Source organism: Electrophorus electricus, chromosome 12 (assembly GCF_013358815.1).
Source record: "Electrophorus electricus isolate fEleEle1 chromosome 12, fEleEle1.pri, whole genome shotgun sequence".
Taxonomy (NCBI): domain Eukaryota; kingdom Metazoa; phylum Chordata; class Actinopteri; order Gymnotiformes; family Gymnotidae; genus Electrophorus; species Electrophorus electricus.
Window position 1 is genome coordinate 2257457 of NC_049546.1, and position 22691 is coordinate 2280147.

At 48.0% G+C, this 22691-nt stretch overlaps 1 protein-coding gene across 1 annotated transcript; it reads right to left on the bottom strand.

Moving 5' to 3' along the window:
• Positions 1-397: 397 nt before the first annotated feature.
• Positions 398-18600, bottom strand: zgc:101566 (uncharacterized protein LOC449823 homolog). The gene is made up of 3 exons (XM_027017188.2): positions 18411-18600; positions 17887-17986; positions 398-2351 (listed from the first exon to the last, which is right to left on the bottom strand). Exons 1-3 carry the CDS (start codon positions 18414-18416, stop codon positions 2071-2073), a joined length of 387 nt encoding a protein of 128 aa, XP_026872989.2. The 5' UTR covers positions 18417-18600; the 3' UTR covers positions 398-2070.
• Positions 18601-22691: the final 4091 nt, after the last annotated feature.

Sequence of the window (22691 nt, forward strand, 5' to 3'; positions counted from 1 at the left end):
CTATTCCCAAAACATTTGGACGACACCCGAGTATATTTTCACTTACCGTAACAAATAAGTGTCATCTTATACAGGAGCCCTTGTTAGAGTTTGTCAATATCTTCCTTTGTCAATGGGAAACAGTGTAAATACAAGACCTTATCATGCAGCTACATCTTACATGAACTCTTCACAATGCTCCCAGGTCTCAAATGATCCCATCTGGACGCCCATGGCTCCGTTAACCATTAATAGCTACTACTGTGCAAAATGAAATCAGAAATTATTTCACTGCTCTTGCTCCAAGCAGGTTATTAAACCCATTATTTCTAAATAATTCATCTTAGCTAACTTGTACAGATTATAAAGGATGAATAAGACCGAAATATAATAGAAAAAAAAACCCAAGACACATTTCTAAAATACAGAATTGCTTTAATTGTAGAATACAGCATCAATTTAGCAAAAATAGTTCTATAATAGAGCAAAAATCTACTTTTTTTTTTCTTTTTTCAAAGTCCAGTTTATAGTAACAGAGTCTCCAAGACAACAGATCACCCACTACGGTCATGAAGATGGATAAAAATAACATACATAATTTAAAAGCACAGCATGTGGAGAAAACTACATGACAGCATGCAACATACCAGCATTCAAGGACACCATGCCAAGCTAGGAACTGTCTGCATTGAAGAATACCAACTGTAAAAACAACAATAATAATAAAAAGAACCCAACAAATGCACACAAAGCAGTTAAATCAAAGGGAAGAGAGAGAAAAATGGAATACACTCAGGTAAAATTTTATGTGCACATCTTTTGGTGTTATAATTCAGACCTCTATATGAGATGTAAACAGCAGAGAATGTGAGAGGAAAAGAATACATTAGTGAAGGGTACATGGCACACTTAGGACCACGCAGTCTAATTCCCCAAGCCCTCATGGAAAATGGAGGCACGTGAATATACATTTAAATGCAGCAGACAGTTCATGGCTGAACTCTGGCTGTGAGCAAATTTGACGGCAGGTTCTGTTGACCTGCATTATGGATCGGTCAGCTGCTTGGAGCAAGTCTAAGCCCAGCAGACCAATAAAGAGACGTTAAATGAATAATCTCAACAGAACTTTCACTGTAGGCGTTGGATGAGAGAGTGTGATTTCCTTTTCACGCCAACAGAAGAACAACAGAAGAACATTTTGGGCCGAGCGGCAGTTCTAGACCTCATGGAGCCACAATGCTAACTGTGATGGCTAAAGGAATAGGAAATGGAACTCCATCTCTGGGAATCAAAGCGCATTCGTCTCGAGTGGCTCAGAGACTGCAGCATGTGAAATGAACCCCGTCTCCATAACACCCCCTCACTCAGTGTGAAGACCAGTCTGATGACGTAATCCAAGGACTGGAGTGGAATGAATGACAGTTTAAATGTGACATGGGTTTGGAGCAACTGTCGCTTTCTGTAGGGTTAGGCAGGAAAGCTCAGTGCGTGACTGTGTGGTTTCCCTAGTGATTCAGCTCATGACAAGACAAGCAGTCGATGCAGGCGTGTTAGAGGAGAGAAGCCAGGAACTACAATGGGCTGAGAATCACTGCAGTCCAGCCACTTGAACAACTATGAACTCATAGGGTCTAATACTTAAGCAGTTTCACACTGGCTGGTCCAATTTCTGATATATTTGCATCTTCTTAATGAAGGTGTGCTTTCAACGTGGAGCTATGGTAGGTCTCTCGTCCAGGTCAAGCATACAGATGGAGTCCTGCCCTCCCAACTGTTACACAAACAAACCGAAAGACAAAAAACTAAAAAACACACGCACACAAACTATTAGTCAAACAAAAAGCATGAGATCCCAGCTGTGAAACCTACACCAGCAGAAGCTGCCCCCTTGCTCCGCTCCAAGATGCATTTTGCGGTCCCTCTTCTAGTGCTACCAGGCGAAGGGTGGTTTACGCTGGCCCTGATCTAGTGCAAGAGGGCAACTTCTGCCAGACACCGGCACTATAACCACGTCTCTTAGCGTTCCAAAAAGCCTGCACCCAAGAGAGTGAACACACCCGCGTGGACGGGAGCAGTGTGCCATTAGCAAACCTAATCTGACTTGTCCTTTTTCTTTGGCGTAACTTTACTAACCACCGCTGATCCTACTGCCCCCACCCCTCCTGTAACCATGGAAACACTGCCCTTGACCAATCCCACGCCGGCTGCCGGAACGGTCGTCACTGCAGTTTTGGTCAACTCGAAACTTTTGCTGCCCACCCAAGCCACACCCCCGAGGGTGGCGCCCACGGCTCCTCTGGTTAGGTTGAAGAGCCCACCCGTCACTCTCCAGACCACGCCCCCCTCGCTTTTGGCATGATCCTTCTCCAGATCTGAAAGAGATAAAAGGTACATTTTCAATGAATCCTGAAGCTGGTGCTAAGAATTACAAAGAGAACATGAAAGTTCTTGAAGTGCCTCCACTATTTTCCTGCACTGCCTCTCTTCAACTACCCTTCATCTGTCTTTCAGAGAGATTATCCTGTAGTAGACTTCAATGCGTTTTTATTTCATAGACCTTTTTGTTTAGACAATATCTATAAAAGGCATCTATAATATGCAACTATAACATCATGAAACTCAATTGGACCACCATTTCAGTATACAAGTTAGATTCAGAATTACCTTTAAAACTGAATTCCACCAATTTTGAACTCAATTCAAAATTGCAATTCCTTTGTAATTTTTCAACTCGACCCATGACACAAATACTGACAGCACTTTACGTCAGCATCCAGCCGTCATATTCTGAGTAACGAGTCAGATCTGGTCACGAGTAGATAGAGTGAGTTAAAAGATGGCACATTAACGTGTCCAGCTAGCTAGCTGAGGCCTGGAGTCCAGGTGATGCAGCTAAAACAGACTCTGCTGTCTTGTTCTGTAGCAGCGACCCAGCGGCGCTCTGAACAAGGACTCGTCTGTCTGCCAAAACTGAGAAAATGTGAAGGGAGGCAAAGGGCAGCCGTGCAAAATCCTTCTCTCCACTTCCTGTTTTGTAATTTAAACGTAGCATCTGCACGAGAGGAGGACGTAAAGCTGCCAGGCCTGCGCCGGCCAGCTTGAGACGCGAACCCAAGAACACGAGATTAAGAACTTCGCTCGAGGACATGACAACAGCTTTCTGAGTCTTGACATGCTGCAGTATTTAACGGCTTGCTGAAAGTCTGGAAGACATGTCCACTAGAAAAGGATGCCGTTAGCGGAGTGGGTACCGCACGCTTAGAGACGCGCAGCATCTGTTACCCATAATTACACATTCACACGCTTCAGGCTGTTCTGTAGGAACTGCTTATGGGGAGAGCTGGGTAAAACGACACTGCGTACACGGTGAGTAGCAGACCCCCCCTGAGTCCTGATTTAGACCCTCTCGAGCAGACAGGTCTGACATACAGCACAGGGTTCAGCATCACACACGTAATGCTAAACGAGTGTGCTGGAATCTGAGTCCTGTTCGGAGGTCAGTTTCTCAACCACAATTGAGTTACAGCTTCAGTACTTCGGCCTGTGGTCTGCTGGATCAATCATGGGGACATGGAATCATTTGTGTGTCCCATTCCCTTCCGAGCTATGTTAAAGTAACCCAGAGTTACACACAAAGTACTCAAATCAAACTTGGTCATATTATAAGATGCACCAAAGAACAGAAATGTGTAAGATGAGTTGATTTAATTATTTCCGTCTGCCTCTACTAGGTCAGCGAGGGGCTTATGATGTCATGACCAGACCAATAATCCCCCTGCCATGTGCTGCTTCTGCCAAAACCAAACACCGGTGGGATTTGGGTCAGACCACAGGCTCAAACCGTCAGCCCTTATATGGTTGCTAATAGGCAGAGGAGATGCAACCACACACCTCCCAACCCACGTGAGCGTCGTGTCAGTCTCTTAAGCTCACCTGGAAGCAGTACATCTTCTGCCAACCCTCGCCAAAACATGATGACGCCGTCGCCCGTAAACAAACCTGCATCTTTGCACACGATCGATATGACCAAAGAACTGAAGGAGGGGTGTGTGTGTGTGTGTGTGTGTTACTGATCTACCAAAGGGGGCCTGAGAATAACTACACCTTGTTGTCTGATGAATGAGAGGATCAGAAAACTGTCTTCTGGAATCACGTCAGTGATCCTCGAGCCCTTCGGACCCCAAAAATCCTCTTTATTCCTCCCTGAGCTAGTGCGCACCAACAAAACATGCCATGCATCAGCAGTGATGCCTGACAGATGACCTCCGGTAGTGGTGATGCCCACTAAACGCCCTGCGATTGTGAAAGTGCCAGGCGGGTGCTCTCCGTTACCGGTGATAGGCAAGAGTACTCAGACGTGATGGCGATGTCCAGGAGTGGCAACATAACTGTAAGGTTAACGTGACATATCAGTTTAGCCCAAATATACCGTTCACTGATTGTCAACATAATCTCTCCGTGCGTGCAAAAACACCTCGCTAAATATCTTTCCTCTAGATTCTACTCTGACTCAGCAGATGGAAATGCAAGCTTTTTCCCTTATAACACGTGATGTTTGCTTCCTACAGGCTGTAAGATGCCGCAGTGTCCCCAGAGGATGCTGGGTAACGTCCAGTCCACAGCCGCTGGGTCTCGCGCTCCCTCACTCCTCATTACGGGACAGGGCTCAACTGGGGTGGTGCCAACAGCTAGGGTAAATCTCACTTCTCCACCTGTGCTGGATGCACCATGCAATTAACAGCAAGCTCTGAGGACCTGGGCCCTGACGAGCAGTAATTATGCGTTTCACTAATGTCAGCCACAGGGTGCCTGTGTGCTGTTAAAAGCTCGGAATAGAGAATAGAGGTTTAAACCAGGAGCATGCGCTATTAAGGAAAAAAGCTGAAAATGGACATTTATCTTCTGTCGAATACTGCGGTACTGCTCGCTGCCAAGCACACAGGAACTAAACGTGAAGTCGGAAGGAATCTGTGCCATGGCACAATTGCGGAACCAAAGGCATAATTAGCGTTATGGCCACTGACAGGATGTGAGGTGCCACTAGGCGTGGGCACACTTCCCAGGTTGATGGTGGATCTGGGCACCCGCTCTACGAGGAGCCCAGGCTAGAGATCTGTTCTCACCGTCAAGTCTACGGTCTAGAGTGGTCCATGCTGATTAGGTTTTGCAGAGAGAGGTCCTTTAATCTCACCTACCTGATTACTTATTAGTGGCCTGCGGCACCAGGTCATAAAGAAAGCAGAGTATAGCAATCAGAGAGAGAGAGAGAGAGAGAGAGAGAGAGAGAGAGAGAGAGAGAGAGAGAGAGAGAGAGAGAGAGAGAGGGGGGGGGGGGGGGGGGGGGTTAGGGAGAAAACCAGCAAAAAATAAAGAGAGAGACAGAAATAAAGAGAAACAAAACTAGAGCATGTCAGAGGCAAATAGAAAGTTTGACTAACACATACAGGGGAGCATGTATTTATCCACATTAACATAAAGTGCTTTAAAAACAAGAAACACAGTCAGTGAGTAGAGGGGACACACAGAGGCCTGTACTACTAAACTACTGCATATGAGCAGACCAGCGAGTGGACGTGTGTTCCAGACAGCTGAACACCTGAGCACTTGCCTCATGGCCCAGAGTGACCAATTTGCTGGTTCTGACAGGAGCCTTAAAAGATCGATGCAATTCTGCAGCAAAGCGGAAAATGTCACTCTTCTCTCAAATTCAGACTACAGAAGCGTGACATTTGAACGCTCCCATGAAAAGGTTAAGATATTCCACTGGATATTTTTTTCATCTAGGAACATGGGCCGAGGTGTAGGAACTCCCAGTCTCGGGAGGTTAGCATCAGTTGCACGGGGAAATGAGACCTGTGGATTAAAGTGCTCGAGTGTTCAAATCAGCAGAGACGAAGGGTGATGAGCGAGCAAGTTCCTACTCACCTTCTCAGGTTCCATTACAGCCAATACAAGTCAAACATGAGGAACAAATAAACATTTAAAATGCAGTTTAAATCATTACTAAATAACATCTATAATAATAATCATCATCATTAGTGAATCCACAACATAGACTCAAATGGGCCTCGTCATTGGACCACAGAAGATGGATTTAAATCACGTAACTGGACGTTCGGGTTAATCAGTGCGCACCTGTCTGTACTGTGTGTGCTCCATTTAGACGTAAATTTAGACTGCATGTCTCCGAGAAATACCCAGACCCTCCCCTGCCTCCAGGGAACAGAGTACCTGTGGAATCTGGACACACCTGTGCCTTCCACACCTGTGTACTCTGCTAGGAGCTCGGTCTTTAGTGATCTTACAGGTCTAGAGTGTTACAGCCTGATTAGGTTTCGTTGAGCAGAGAGAGAGAGAATATGCTATCCACACCCATGCTGCACATCTGATGCTGCCAACCGCATCCAGCCAGACGATGCGTTTGAGTGAACGGGGTTGTGCCACGACGGCTCCACAAGGTCACGTAGCAACCAACCTGAGTTCTTGCACAAACTCCACAAAACGAGCAAGGCCGCCATGGTGTTTCCCGCGTCGTGTGCATGCAGACCCACAGGACCGGCCCGGAGCCGGGTCAGAGGTAACCGTGGGGACGTGACCAGGCTGTGGAAAGGACGCGGGCTGCACTCGACGCAGACAGCGTACGGATGCCGCCGCGAACACCGCACGCCCTGCGCGGAGGAATGCCGTGAGCTGGGAGAGAGAGACGTGAAACACACGTCAGGAGCGTGGGAAACACAAGGGCAGGGGTGATGCAGGGAAAGGGTCCGTAGCGAAGAGGAGGTGGGCGATTACTGTGCAGGAGAGGAGATGAAATGAGATGAGATGTCTCCTCCAGTCACTTATTATGTTCAGGTGTTAAAAGGCACACCAGATCCACGATGAAACATCTTTACCAGAGACGTCCGCTCGGCAGGCTCAAAGGTGAGATCTCAACACAGGTTCCTGCAGTTGGATGAGACGTTCCAGACTGGTCGCCACTACCGTCACCGACAGGGATATTTACACATTTTAACCAAGCACATACTAATTTTTGCTGCCATTTCTTCCAGTACTGAAAGCACGTTTGATTTAAATTAGGAAAGCCGAGGTGCGTCTGTTCCTAAGCAATCACCCACCAGTGAGCTCCTGCGTGAGAGGCAGTCAGCCAGCGCGCCCCAGAAGTGCGTTCGGCCACTGGATTTACGACAATCTCAAACCCCACATCATCTCTAGTGAGTGCAGAGGACTAATGGGCAAAATATTGTACTCCTCACCTGGCACTGAGATTTACAACATACAGGAGGATGGAGAGAGTGTGTGTGTGGGGGGGGGGGGGATAACAGCAAAACAGCAAAACGGGTGGTGAAGATGAGAATTAATGAGAGATGTGAGTGAAAGAAAGAGGAAAAAGGAAAACAGAGGGAGAGAGAGGCAGCCGAAGGAGGAGAGAGCAGGATCAGTTCTTCCCCAGCGACGCGAATCCTCAGTGGGGTTAAATCCTCCACACTCACGAGCAGGAACTGTGTCAACCGCGTCCCTGCTGGAGACGCTATTTTTAATCCGCGCCCCCGAGACGGCGGAGAAGCCCGGGGCGAGACGCAGCGTGGGGTCAGAGCGAAAACGAGGCCTCCTGCGACACAGAGGCGGGAAGAGGCCGCGTTCTGCTCGACGTTTGGGACACTAATGGACCACTGCGTTTGTTGCCGCGTATGTTCACACCACAGGCCGCCCCGACAGGCCACTCCGTCTCCTCAAACCCCAACTCCGCCAGCGGCGTCAAGCCAACGCTCCTTGGTCCCCAGCAGCAGTGCCCGGGTCATCCTCAGCTAGTCGCACCGCACAACTGGGACCCGAACCCGAACCGAAGCTATAGAGCGCGTTTGTGCACTGCTACACAATGACTTCACTGGGGATCCCCCCCAGGAGACACGAGAACCCGTTTAATGACCCTTTAATGACGACGTCTGATGGTGAGAGCCAAGTCAGAAGGCTGGCTGCAGGAAGATATCCGATCTAAAAAAATCTAAATAAATAAAATACAAAACCATCACAAGTCTATTCAGCAGCTCAGGGACGTACGGGGCAGGAGAAGGTCTGGAGGGACAGGCATCTCACAACGGCTCCTTTGTTCCAGGCCTCCAGAAGCAGCCTACTGTCCTGGCAGCGGCAGGAGCTACCTACTCCCCATGCAAGCGAAACGCCTCAATCCTTGGCCCCGTCCGCCCCGAGAAAGTGGGCGAAAGGAAAACCTAGGCCAAACGAAGCAGCGATTAGGAACGGGTCCGGGAGATTACGGCAGTCGCGAGCGCAGGCTCAGACACAGGAGAAGGAACCGGTGGGGAGACACTTAATGGAAAGGTCAGCGTTTGCCTGAGGCGCTCCTAGCCAGTTCGCCGCTGACCTATTCCAGGGGAGGCGGGTAGAACACGCAGAACTCCGACACGCGGCCATGGTACCCAACGCGGGGGGTTTCTCCCCCCCAGGTAGCAACAGGTCCGATTACACAGACGTGCGAGGAGGCTTGCGAGGAGGCGTGCGAGGAGGCGTGAAGGCTACGTCCCTCCCCCGGCAGCAAACTCAGCCCCAGACGCCCAGAGGGAGACAAAGAGAAAATCACGGAAAGGCTGATACGAGTCACGGCAGCGTGGCTGAGGCTCTCGGGATGTCCGTGGGCCAACATCAACAGCCTCCGTCAAAACACTACAAGTCACCTCTATGCGCCGCAGTTAACACCGCAGACCCTCGGCGGGGGAGGATTTGAATCAGGGTGTCCCTGAGGAGAGAGGCTGGAGAAGTTGGAAGGTCGGAGCCAAAACACCAGCTTGAAATCCCGCGAGGCTCTCAACATTCAGAACAGATGACCTTTTTGCTTACACTGCATCACAGCATCTATTTAAAATTCAGCAAGGTAAACAAACCAAAGCGTAAAAGTAAACAAACCAAAGCGTAAAAGTAAACAAACCAAAGGAGAACTGCGGGAAGGTGCCGTGTCGGCAGAGCACAGGAGGCATTTTTCTACGAGCGCTTTTATTTCCCTGTTCCAGCTCAGTTTCGTGCGTGTGCTTAAGGCCCTGTGAACTCCACAGCCAACACACGCGTATCCCTCGCTGCTCCCAGAGATGTGGCTCAATTGTTCTCAAACTTGCAGAATGAAACCATTTCTCAAACTCTCTCCAGCTTCGCGCACGTTAGACTTTAGCGTCTGGGTCAAGGCACAAGCGTGGCCGATTTTATTCTGGTGGCTTTCGGAAGCAGGCGATGAGAGAGGAACGGGGCTGGCCTAGAATCAGGCTTGTCCCCATCCACACTGTTCTAAATCACCCTAAACTGACCCAGAAACAGTATGCTCAATGTGAGATTACTGCACTGCAATTAAGAGTCAATAGTCTGTAAAATATACTGGATGTGAGTGAGAAAGAGAAAAAGAGATGAGGAGTAGCTACGTGCTGCCCGTTTGGACACACACACACACACACACACACACACACACACACACACACACACACACACACACACACACACACACACACACACACACACACACACACACACACACACACACACACACACACACGCCCTGAATCTCTCAATAGTGCATGAACTTCAGGTGCTCACGCAGGGACAGAACGAGGGAGAGAGAGAATGACGACGAGACAGAGGCCATGAGAGAGAGCGAGAGAGACATCAGGGAGACTGTATGCACACTGCCTGTGGTCAGGCAGCACACCGAGAGCCTGCTGTGATGGGTGGATGACACCCGTCACTTTCAGAGGAGAAAGCAAAACCTCTCCACCTCCTGCCGTTCCCTGCATCATTCACGGGGGTTCAGAGAGAACGACAGACACACCGAGGAGCATCTCCTCTTGCGCCATTATTAACCTATTCAAAATCTAAAATATTTCTGTCTTATAAATATATTAGTGGTGCACAGACAGTTGTAAGGTGTGAACCTGCATTAGCATGCGAGTAGCATGTGCGCTAGGAAACCTGCTGAATCAGGCTGAGTGGGGCGCTCTGACTTCCCCAAGAACTGGCCCAAGAACCCCTCACTGTACTGCTTACTGTAACACTTAACGCAGTTTAACTTTTAAACTTGCTTATTAGATATTATCTTAACGCATATTATTCAGACCTACTGCAAACTATCCAATAACTGTTATAGATATGATGTTCTTATTGAACGAGAGGTACGTAGCAGTCACGCCAGCAGGTCTGGGGACAGAGCCACTTTACTGAGCTGATCCACACCCATCTCTCCGAGTGGCGAACTCTCAGCATCTCTACTGAGTTAAACATCAAAGACGACGGACTTTAGCGCCCGCCACACACGGCCCAGTAATTCAACGTTGCTGCCGCTGTGTCTGCAGAGTAGAGATTTGTCTGGAGTTTTCTACTGCGACCTGCTGACGAGCGGGAGTCTCACGCCGGATGGAAACAGCGCACTCATCTTCCAGGAGGTCTGACCGCGGGGCTGCGTGCACGTGCGGGGCGGGCAGGCCATGCACATCTCAGCCACTCATCAGCTCCCCTCAGCTACACAATGCTAATGCCACCCAATCTGTTTCTGGCATTAAGCTCACATGCAAATGCGCACACGCCACTCCATTGCCTGTTTGTGCACATGTTGCTGGAGTAAAGGCATGGGTTTAGCTGACCACTACTGCCAGCCATGCTGCTGCTCCTCATTAGAAGACAACAAACCACTCCCCACACACACACACACACACAGCTTGCTACATCTCAGTGGCTTCCCATGGGATTGAGGCGCACACGCTCACGCGCTGTGAGTGTGTGTGTGTGTGTGTGTGTGTGTGTGTGTGTGTGTTTGTGTGGCAAGCACAGCACAGAATGACAAACATGGACCAGCTCCAAAAACAGCCAAGTAGCTGACGCCTCCATCCAAAGAGACTTACAATCATGACTAAACACAACTTGAGCAATTGAGGGTTAAGGGTCTTGCTCAGGGGCCCAACAGTGGAAACAAGGGGGTGGTAGGACTTGAACTGGCAACCTTCCGAGTACCTTAACCGCTGAGCTCCCACTGCCCCAGAGAAGAACCTCCACAGCAGCCCTGGATATGTGCCCCCCAACACCTCGTAACAGCTCGCCGTACACTGGGGGGTCACGGGGCGGGACATAAGAGAGAGACACATACACCTTCAGGGAGGGAGGGAGAGAGAGAGAGAGAGAGAGGGACAGACACAGAGAGAGAGGGAGAAAGAGAGAGATGGGGTCAGCAAAAAGAACAGCAAAGGTCAGCAAAAGAACCTTGAGAAAGAGAGAGAGAGAAAAGAAAGAAAGAAGAGAATGAATGAATAAAGTTATATTTATATATTTATATAGCACCTTTCAAGGAACCCAAGGTCACTTTACACACACACACACACACTTTTCCATCCAGTCATATGCCGGTGAGAAGAAACAGCCAATCGCACAGCGTACTCTCAACCAGAAACCTCAGCATCCTGACACACACACACACACACACACACACACACACACAGCGTACTCTCGACCAGAAACCTCAGCACCCTGGGACACACACACACACACACACACACACAGCGTACTCTCAACCAGAAACCTCAGCACCCTGACACACACACACACACACAGCGTACTCTCAGCCAGAAACCTCAGCACCCTGACACACACACACACACACACACACACACACACACACACACACACAGCGTACTCTCAGCCAGAAACCTCAGCACCCTGACACACACACACACACAAAACTTTATTAGACATGCAGACACACAAGCATCATTCACACTCAGAGAAAGGACAGCAAGCGAGAAAAATACACAACGAAAGAGAAAGAGAGAAATGGAGAAGAGAGGAGAGACGGAGCAACAGAGGGAATGAGAAGAAAGAGTGAGGAGCAGCCGGTCAGCGACAAAGTGTCATGACTAGCGAGGCACTCCTCTGCTCCAGTGCGGTGAGCTGAGAGACCGAGAGAGACGTCATCATCTCTGAAAACATTCCCATACGAGAGCATTCCCTCAGCCCGTCTCATTCCCACCGTCCCTCCGATGGCCCAGCAAGCAGTGTGCCATGGTAATAAGCAGTAATTGGACACGAAAACCCTGGATCACGCTCAGCGTGGCCAGGTTGTATTTTACGAGTGGTCGGAGTTTGTGTCGTGCCGGCGTTCCTCGTGTGGAGGCGCAGAGCGGCGTTTGCACGGTTTGATCAGACGGCTTGTGCTGTCTCCGGGCAACGTCCCGCGCTCCCAGAGGAGCAGACGCTACACGCATCATGGCTGGCTGCCTGAAGAGAGGACGTTCAGCCACAGAAACAAAGCTTTTCACTGCTCTGATGGGAAGTCAAGGGTGAAGTCAAGTTTACAGACAACAACAACAACATAAAACACAATAGCTGCTCATACAAAGTCTGTTATTTGCTTTCAATAATTCACAAGTCAAGACTATTCATTCCCTGAGGTAGATCCGTCACTGACTGAATACCAAAGCACGCACGCGCACCTTCCACTAAATTAATGGGTATCCTTAGGTAAAACAGATCCTCGGGACTCCAGCCTGAATCTATTCCCAAAGCCTCCGTGTGCACACGGCAGCTCAGGGAGGCAGTTCTGAGCCCCAGCATGTCAGAGAGCGCGGACAGTAGGTATGGCTGATGGGTATCGGCTCTGACACGCTCTAAGCCTCGGCCCTGAGTGTGTGTGACACCTCAGCGTGACAGTACAGCTAATAGGCAGCAAGTCGTGCGTTTCCTTGGGTTTGAGAGAAAACACGGGAATGACACAGACTTCCCCAAATCCTCCAGCTCGGCTCACCTCACAGCAGCACTGGGCAGACTGGACCAGACACACGCGCGGAGGGGCTCAGCGCCGTTTGTGCTGTTTTTCTGTAGTGATGTACTACAAAATTCCTCCTTTGGTGACAGCGTGAGGCTCAGAATAGTCTTGTGCACTGCGCATATTCTGACATTCTCCCATTACTATTGCAACCTGTATAAACGTGCATGTATCCACTCTGGTCCTGGTTTAACAGAAGCTGCGTCAATAAGATGAGTCTGTCGGCTGCACACAGGCTGCACTTTCTGTCCCCTACAAAGGAAGGTGTTTGAAGGAAGCCTACTCCTGCCTGGCCATCAAAGAAAACGGGAGTGAGACGCTTGGCTAGCGTTCCTGTGGACGTGGCGGTCCCAGCGGCTGATCAAACCACTGACAGTAACCCAGTCCGCAGGTACAGACCCCTCACCACGGCTGTCACAGGGCTTCCGCACAGCCTCCAGCCTCCAGCGTTGTGAGGAAACAAACACGCCGTGCCAGGACCAGCGCCCAGCTGACGGCCCATCCGTCAGTTTCACAGAAAATCATACACTCACGCACACAGACATGCGTTCACTCACACGCACATAAACACACACACACACACAAACAGACGCGTGCGCGCACGCACCTACACACTCACGCCGCCATGTGCACTGGATGTGTCAGAATGATGGAACGGCTCACAGGGCCCCCAGCAAACAGGGCTGAGGCAGAAAGAGTCAATAAAGCCTCATTGTGTCCTATTAATAACTCCTGGATGTGCCTCCTCCTTCTCGGAAGGCCCAGCCAGTCGCGTCTCTGACAGCGGAACTTAATAGTTCACGAGCAGAACAAGATCAGTTTACTGCAGCTGGTGAAGGAGGACCTTCAAAAGGAACAGCTCGGCAAAAACAGGCTTGACAAAACACGAAGACGTGAAAACATGGCTCAGTGTGCAAAATTTTGCTTCCTTACTTTTGAACTGGAACTACAATGCCAACATAGCTAACAAGGTTAACGTTCACCAGTTTGCGTGTTTAAAAAAGTGCTGAAATCACCGCACGGTTTGCTGTGCCCTGGCCCCGAGACTGCATGACGGTGACAAACTACTAGAAACAATGGCACGAGATCTTAAAAGTGGGATAGTCTCTGTGCTTGGGAACATTTTTACAGGTAGGCCCAACTTCATGCTACACACGGTCAGAACCTAAAGAGTGGGCCACATTTTACTGTCTGCTTGTGTCCAACTACATTTGGGATAAGTAATGAAATACAATGAAATAATGACGATATGATTTTTCACCAAACTGTTCTGTAAATTTCTACCAAGTTAAATGATGTTACTAAAACATCAGTTGATGCTAATATGAGGCTTGCTAGTCCTGCATAATTCATTTATTAAGGCAAGCCTCCTGCCTCTCTGCTCCAACCCAAACCAGCGGATCTACCAGTGGGGGACCAACGGATCTATATAAGATTTTGGAGAAGAATCAGCAAAAGTAACTTTAGCTGTGAGACTATATTCAGCATTTAAATGTCAGTTAACTACTCCTACTCAGTGTGTTAGTGGCAGTTGGTGTCTTTTGGACAGATACATCCATGAAAAGGCACCTGAAAACATACTGAGGCTACATGGGTGGTAAATTCACCAAGTCCATCGGCATGTTTGGAAAACCGCAGCATTGAAGTCACAGGAAGTGAGCACACAGGAATCTTGGAAATTTCTGCTTCTTGCTCAGCAATCGGTGAGGTGAGTCCAGTGTATGGATTTTTAGGCACACACAACAGTGGTGCAGATACATCGATTGCACATGCTGCACCTGCATAGCACAACCATACAGCTTCATAATTTCCCACAGAAATAAGTTCTCTTTTTCTTTAGTAATGGTAAATGTGGGGCAAAAAAAAAAAAAAAAAGCTTCAGAAGCCCCTTGCACCACAGTAAAAGTGCAAACCTTGCACCAACTGAACCACATTAAGGTGTCCCATTTATTAGGCTCACTGTAATTTTCCACAGACACAATAGCATAAGGCCTGGTCACCGCGGCAACGCTTCAGGTAGCCCGTGCGCACAGCTGACCTGAGACTCCATTCCACCTGCCGTGTAAGGTGGGGGGTGGGGGGGGCAGGATTGTGCTTCCTCCTGATGAAGACTCCAACCCCCCATCCTCCACCATCACAGTCTTGTTCCCACGGCGTTCCGAAGCCGACCTGGTCCTCTCCCCCCGTGGTCACACGCAGCTACAGTAACACAGCAGCCCTGCTGCCACCTGGTCTGAGATCAGAGGCTGTGCCCGAGGCCTGCTGCTCCATTCACACAGCCAGTGGCACCGCGACTGATCTAAAATCAGTCAAATCTAGTAACCATGGATGCACCAATAACCAATGCAGAATTACAGCCAATAGGAATTGTTCTTTAATCATCAACATATGATACTGAGTGCCCAACAAGTCCTGTTTCTGAAGTAACCGTTTTAAACCCAAACTGTATCCCGCACATGCTGAGCTGTGGCACTAGCGACAAAAGGTTAATATAACAGCAAGGTACCCCTTCCTTCCCTAATCAATACTGACAGGGCAGTCTGCGCTGAGCGAGCTGATCTCCACACAGGAACCGCAGACAGTGCGGCTCTGTGTCACCCTGTAAGACAAAGCCAGTCAGACAGACATACAGCAGGACACCCTGGAGGTGCTTCGTAAACAAACACATCTAAAGCATCACTGCTGAATTTCAAACATGCCACCGTTACATAACAGTTGCGTGATATCAGCTGTGGCTGCCAACCAAATTTCCATTAAACAGCCATTATGCAATAAATACACCATTTTATATTCAATTAAATATATGCATAACGATCTATGCTCTTCGACAGTGGACACAGCGACGGCAGCGGCAAGTACACCCATAGCACCAGGGGGTGTTAAATAGTCAACAGAGGATCACACAAAAAAAAAACCCCAAAACGAACTCAGCATTACTATACGAGAACAGCAGCTGGTGCAGCGTTGCACAACCGCCGGGCACTAGTCCACACTAGAGGGGCTGGAGGAGGAACGTGCGCCTTACACAAGCCCCATGCCTGCTCACCTGCTCGCACGCGTTAAGAAGGGGAGGGAGCCCGACAGCTTGTGTAAACGTGAGCAGGGCCACGCGGAAGGCCCACGAGCGTGAGGAAAGCCCATTTTCATGATCAGTAACGAACCAGAGCAATGGGAATGTGGAACAGGGTGGACCTTTCATCAGGAGACGCGTCAAAGGCACGGTGCTTTCAGACAGAGCAATCGGGCGCCCCGTGGTGCCCAAGGAGAGGTTAAACAGAAAAGATAAGCTGATCAATTATAATATTCCATTTTATGCATTATCTCCACAGGAATATACGTATTGTGTCAACGTGGGCGTGAATGCATACAGGTTAAGGCATTAAGGCTGCACGGTGTCATGAATTGGAAGATATGCACCATTACTTAGGCCTAATGCACCACTTATACATTACCGACTAACACGTCATTTAGCGTTAATATCAAGCGCGTTAAATCTGACACAGCTGCCTTTTAGTGTTTGATATGATGATCAGTACTAAGTTAATCGACATCAACGTGCAGCATCTTAGCCCACAATTTCCCCCATTTAAGCAGTTCACGCACTTTGCTTTGCATGCGTTGCCTCTTTAGACGACCACTGCCCCCTTGTGGCCACTGCTTTAATACGTCTTTTTCCCTTGTCCCCTTAGGTATTTTTTGGCATTTTTGGTCAGCATTAGTCTTCATAAAGAGAAAACCAGACAAGTGCACCGGAGAAGGGGAACAAAAATACTATAGTGTGATTATATCGCTAAATACTGTGATCATAATATGCCTTCAAATATATTGGAGTCCAGTGAACCCTTCACGCGTCATAGCTAAAGGGTCGCCTGGATTATTTTGAACAAAATTGTTGGATCCTGTGATTTATCAGGAACACACAGCAGGAATTTCTGGCATTGAGCAAGAGGCTCGCAGCACAGTAAACAATGTCGATTTGTAATACTGGATCAATATCGCAAAGGCCAAAAACATGATAATTAACAAACGACATAATGTGCCAACACTCATCCCAGAAAGCCCTGACGAACGATGTCTGCGCCCTCTGCAGGCCAAAGGGGGCCATTACAGCATCTGAATACAGCAGACTACGGCGTGGTAATGCAGTGTACTGTGGGGGCAAATTACGTGAAACTGCGAACTATAGAGAGTGTTAAATCGGTGCAGATGTCATTATCAATCATAAACAGCAGCTTGGGAGTAATAAAGGCTAGTTCTGCAATGTACATTAACAAGTTTACAAAAAAAACCTGAGCACATCATAAAATTGCAGGGAGTGACTCTACACTGGTGACTCACAGTACCACAGAGTAGGGGTTATTTCTGTAAGTAGATGCTTCGAGCTTATCTAACAGACTCCCCAGATACTTGGTTAAAATCACCCAGTAGGTGTACAGCCAGAGCTGATATTCCATCTGTTGCCTTTGGCAGTCTGTGACAGTGAGCTTCCAACATGAGAAGTGGGCTGGACACACACACACACACACACACACACACACACACACACACACACACACACACACACACACACACACACACACTCAATGTGTTGTCAGTGTTACAGCTGTGTTGTGAATTGTCCACCACCCAGACATTATCTAGGCAGCAGTTGCACCATAGATAGAAACTGACTCGTATTAAACGGGTTACAGGGTGGCTGACAAAGTCCACACTGCAGGCCTTAGATGGAATAATATAGGTCTAATCTGCAGGTTTTGGAAAGGATGAGATGAGAGCAGATACACAGTACAAGACTAATGAAGAGAGTGAGTGCATGTATTCACAGGCAAACTAAGCAACTGTTATTAGCCCTGATTCACAAAGCGGCATTCTGAGGCCCGGCTGTTTTACATGTCAAGTGACCGAACCTTCTATGAAATTGTGACCGCGTGATCATGCCCTGACTGTTTATGCTTTGTTAAGTTGGCAATTAAGAACTCCCGAAAAACAAAACTTGAAGACAGGAGACTGGGAGAAAGCATTTCGTTCTCTGTCTGTCTGTCTGTCTGTCTTTCACTCACTCTCTCTCTCACACACACACACACACACACACACACACACACCTTCAGGTGGGTCTTCACGCAGGTAGGGTGGAAGTTCCTCGTCGCTGACATCTGCAGGTGAAGCGTCCTCCTCTATTTCATCAGCCTTAGTGATGGGGCCCTGGGAAACGATTGAACAGTGCACACAAGGGGTTAACACAGGCCATCTTTAAAAACAAACCCCACAGGACATCACTGCAAAAGGAGCATCTGCATGAGAGACAAGGGAAAAGGCCAAGCCAACAGCGCCGGCGGTCCAATATTGTCGCAACTACCGACATGGTTCGCGCTTGCGAAAATGCGCGGAATATGCCATATCTGGCGAGGCGGGCTGTTTATGAACGAGAGTCGTCGCCCCCCCCCCGTGCAGATGATCTTACTGTCCATGCAACAGCCCTGTGCTACATCCCACGCCACAACAGAACACGTTATGCACACAAAACAACCCCAATGCTGCACTTTCCCCCCCTCACTGCGTCAAGCGCCACTGACGTGCCGAAAACAAGCCTCGCGAAGGCGGACGGAACGGGCGCGAGTCGACTCACCTTCATAGCTGACGCAGGAACGGACGGTGTCTCGCGGCGCTTTTGTTTCGCGCGTGCCCACACGATCGCAGGGAGAACGCGCGCGAGTCAGCGCAAGGAGCTAAACGACCTAGCTTAGCACGTGAAATACCGAGTCTCGAGACCTCCTGTGTTTTGCAGCGTTAACGTAGCAGGAAATGACGTTCGGGATGTTTACGGAGTCTTCGCGGAGGTTAAAGGGATTCTTTAGGGTCACTAGATGGCGGCAGTGTTCAATCTTCAACTATAACATCCGTTCTGATGCATGTATTTTACTTTATACATTATTTTAATGTTCTTAAAATAATAAGTGTCTTCTTCTTCTTCTTCTTCTTTTTTTTTTTAAATCCTTCAGCTGTATATAAAATAGCAGAAATACCACTGTGCTTGCCAGACAGAATATGCGTGTGTGGTTTTCCTGTGTGCGTATTTTTAAGGCCAAATTGACTATATTTTCCATTTGTTACTGTTTCGGCTGTTTCACGTAAGTCCCACACAAGCATACATATAAATCACAGCCCTCACTAATGAGAGCGAATACTGCGAGGGCTCGATCTCGCTCTGTCTGGTGTAGGAGATCACGGCCTTTTGGAGTGTGGGTTAAGACATAAGTCATGAGACACGCTTAGTATTATTACAGGCCGGACCAACAGTCTGCGCACAAAATTAACAGAACTGCAAGTCTTAAAAAGTTATTAGAAAATATTACATTTCAGTTCGTGATCACGGGACAGGCATTTATCTATGGAAAGAAAGATTAAGACAATACATGACTTGTATATACAATATTGTAAGCAATTTACAATCATGACTGAGTACAACTTGAGCACTTGAGGGTTAAGGGCCTTGCTCAGGGGCCCAACAGTGGCAACTTGAACTGGCAACCTCACAATTACAAGCCTAGTACTTTAACCACTGAGCTAGCACTGCCCTGTATAAGTGAATCATCTATTGCAGCATTTTAAACCTTTAGTTAGTAATCTATTACTATTAAATACACAAAACATTAGCAGTCAACCCCATAAATGTGACATAACGCCCAGTGATGTGACGCGACAGGATATTCAAGCTTGTGGACAAAAATAAAGATAGTAAGTGTATTTGTGTAAGAAAAGTGATGTACACCATTACATCAGTAAAATATTGCTAAAATATCATTTTTAAATGACAATGATCAAAAGGCAACTTTGAGATCCTTATGAAAAGACATTAAGAAGATTCTGAATACATAATGTTACTGTAAACCTGGCAGCATAGAACTACCACTGGAAGGTTAAGGGCCTTGCTCAGGGGCCCAGCAGTGGGCCCAGCATCTGCTGGAGGTGGTGGGATTGAACTGGCAACCTTCTGGTAACTAGTCAAGTACCAACTCTCCACTCAAGTGAAAGTCATGGGTCTGTAGTCTGTAGCGTGTGGAATTATGGCATCCTGTGGAATGAAGCACCCAGTCAAAAAGAGACAGCCACATCCTTCCTTATAGTAACACCCCTTCACGAACACGTCACACTTGCTTAAAACGTTTATGCATTTTGTGATATTGCCATGGACACTGTGAGCAAGAGATAGCACCTGGGACCATGCTTCAGGCGTCAGCATGTGAAGGCCAGTTTTTTTTGCCTTCATGAGTTTGAAGCTTGGTGTGTTAAATGTTAAATGTGCGTGTGCAGGCGGTCAGGTGGCAGGACAGAGTGCTGATTTTGTGTCTTTACGCTTCGCTCATATGAGCAGGAAGGGGAACAAAGCTTACAGGCTTCCCAAGATTCAGAGCTTTTCTGAGGCAGTGGTGGGGAGAGTCGTGCAGAGCACATGGGACATGTCACATGGAGCCTTTACCCACAATGCATCCTGAGAGTGCAGGTGGAAGTTTGATATTTCCTTGATCTGAAGCTTCAGAAAAAGTTATTTCAGATATTTGGCTTTATGCAGGTAAAATGTAATCTCACGTCTCGCAACAGACAAAAAAAAAAAAGGAGAAGAGACTAGCTACAGTCGATTTTGTGTCGATTCTAATGTCAGCATTATTGAATTCAGTCACAGGTCTAATCATGTCTAAGCAAGCTCCATTCAGTTTACCGTTATCTCTTTTCAGTGCCATGTCAACTATATTCAGTGTCAGACTACTTTAATGCAAAATCTATTTCAATTTCCACAATAAGGGGGATAGCTAACGTTCATCTCATGTTAGAAGTTCAGTAATATGCCACTAAGAAGTTTTTTTAATCTTGATCAAACCCCTTTATGTACCTCATCTATGTTGTAAATGAGATCACCATGGCATATTCAAAAATAACTAAATAAATAAATCTCCATTTTTTTCTAAAGCTCTTTGCAAGCACTGCCACTTGCAGGGCTTGGTCTATTCATAGTTGGAATTTTTTTGAGATCAGCCATCCCATGCCTAAACAGAAGCGCACAGATGATGCTGAACGATTAAAAACCGTCTAACTCTCACATAACTCACATGAGCCAGTTTCTGTCGTTTTTTACCCTGAGCTCTTCCTTACAGTATCATCTAGCCCTGACTGCTTGCAGAAGCAGTAAAGGTAAACCGCAAAAGGAATTATCTTATACCCTTTTGAATGTTCTGTTTACATATTTCTTACTTATTCCTGTTTTGTCCCATGTAACGTTTCTCAGTGTGACGGCCAGAGTGCCGCAGGGCGCGGAGCAGGACACACAGACGCCCTCAACAGTGACAAACGTTTATTAACATACAACGGTGGCACTCACATACAACATAAACAGCAGACACTAACATTGACACTGAACAGTAACAAACGTAATGCGAACAGATGTGAAGACCGACAACTAAGCGCACGCCTACAGCGTTTTAAATACGGCCATCATAACGAGGCTAAACCAGGTGCAGGTGTGTGCTAAACAACATGGGCGTGGTTACAAACGAGACAACCAATGAACTCCCACAGCACGCGGTGGGCCGTACCACGTGACAGGGAGAGGGGAGCGTTTTGTGACAGTTTATGCTTTATTAGTTTTTGCACACCTGGGACCATGTGATCATTTCAGAAGTAGCATTTTATAGGATTACCTGCCTGATCTTTCACCTCACTTTACAACGTCAAGCACTTTCATTGCCACCTAGTGACCCTGACCAGGATGGCAATATCCAGCTGCTAGCTTTAAATCTCTCTCTCTCTCTCTCTCTCTCTCTCTCTCTCTCTCTCTCTCTCTCTCTCTCTCTCTCTCTCTCTCTCTCTCAAATGTTTTCAAGGACCAGCACATATGAAGTAGCTTTACAAGAAATGTCAACAAGTGCAAGAGCAGAGTCAAAGCAGGAGAGGACCCGAGTCAGAGCAGGAGAAGACCATTCAGGAACAGAGGACCTCAGTCAGAACAGGAGAGGACCAATCAGGAACAGAGGCCCCGAGTCAGAGCAGGAGAGGACCAATCAGGAACAGAGGCCCCGAGTCAGACCAGGAGAGGACCAATCACAAACAGAGGACCTGAGTCAGAGCTGACAAGGACCAATCAGGAATGGAAGACTTGAGTCAGAGCAGATGAGGACCAATCAGAGTCTCCAAAGGAAGACCCGTGCTGTCACCCACATTTGCTTAGCTCCTCTTTCTCTGTGGATTGAATTAGCTCTAGTGATCTTGTTGAGTGTACACACAGTAGTACACACTGCCACCACCTTGTGAACACTTGTGTTATAAAGCTCCCAGTGAAACTTTCACACACTATAAACACCATTGTCACCCTTTAACTGAAGGGGTCACTCATCAGACAATGGCGCCACAGCAGAGAGGCCTGCTCGTGGAGTCCCAATAAAAACATGTGCTTGGTTGCCTAAGTCAAGAAAAAATATTGGATAGCATTTTGTGTGTGTATGTGTGTGCGCGTGCGTGCGTGCGTGTGCGTGTGCGTGTGTGTGTGTATGTGTGTGCGCGTGCGTGTGTGTGTGTGTGTGTGTATGTATGCGTGTGTGTGTGAGTGTGTGTGTGTGCGCGTGTGCGTGTGTGTGTGTATGTATGTGTGTGCGCGTGCGTGCGTGCGTGTGCGTGTGCGTGTGTGTGTGTATGTGTGTGCGCGTGCGTGCGTGCGTGTGCGTGTGTGTGTGTGTGTGTGTATGTATGCGTGTGTGTATGTGTGTGTGTGTGTGTGCGCGTGTGCGTGGTTGTGTGTGTGTGTGTGTGTGTGTGTGTGTGTGTCTGTGTATGTATGTGTGTGTGTGTGTGTGTGTGTGTGTGTGTGTGTGTGTGTGTGTGTGTGTGTGTGTGTGTGTGTCTAGGGCTTTCCAACCTC

Excerpts from the sequence above, each read along its gene's own strand:
- zgc:101566 (XM_027017188.2), bottom strand. Across the intron at positions 2,352-17,886 it reads GCGTGAAGACCCACCTGAAG|ATCTGGAGAAGGATCATGCC; the intron begins GTGTGTGTGTGT and ends TATCTCTTTCAG.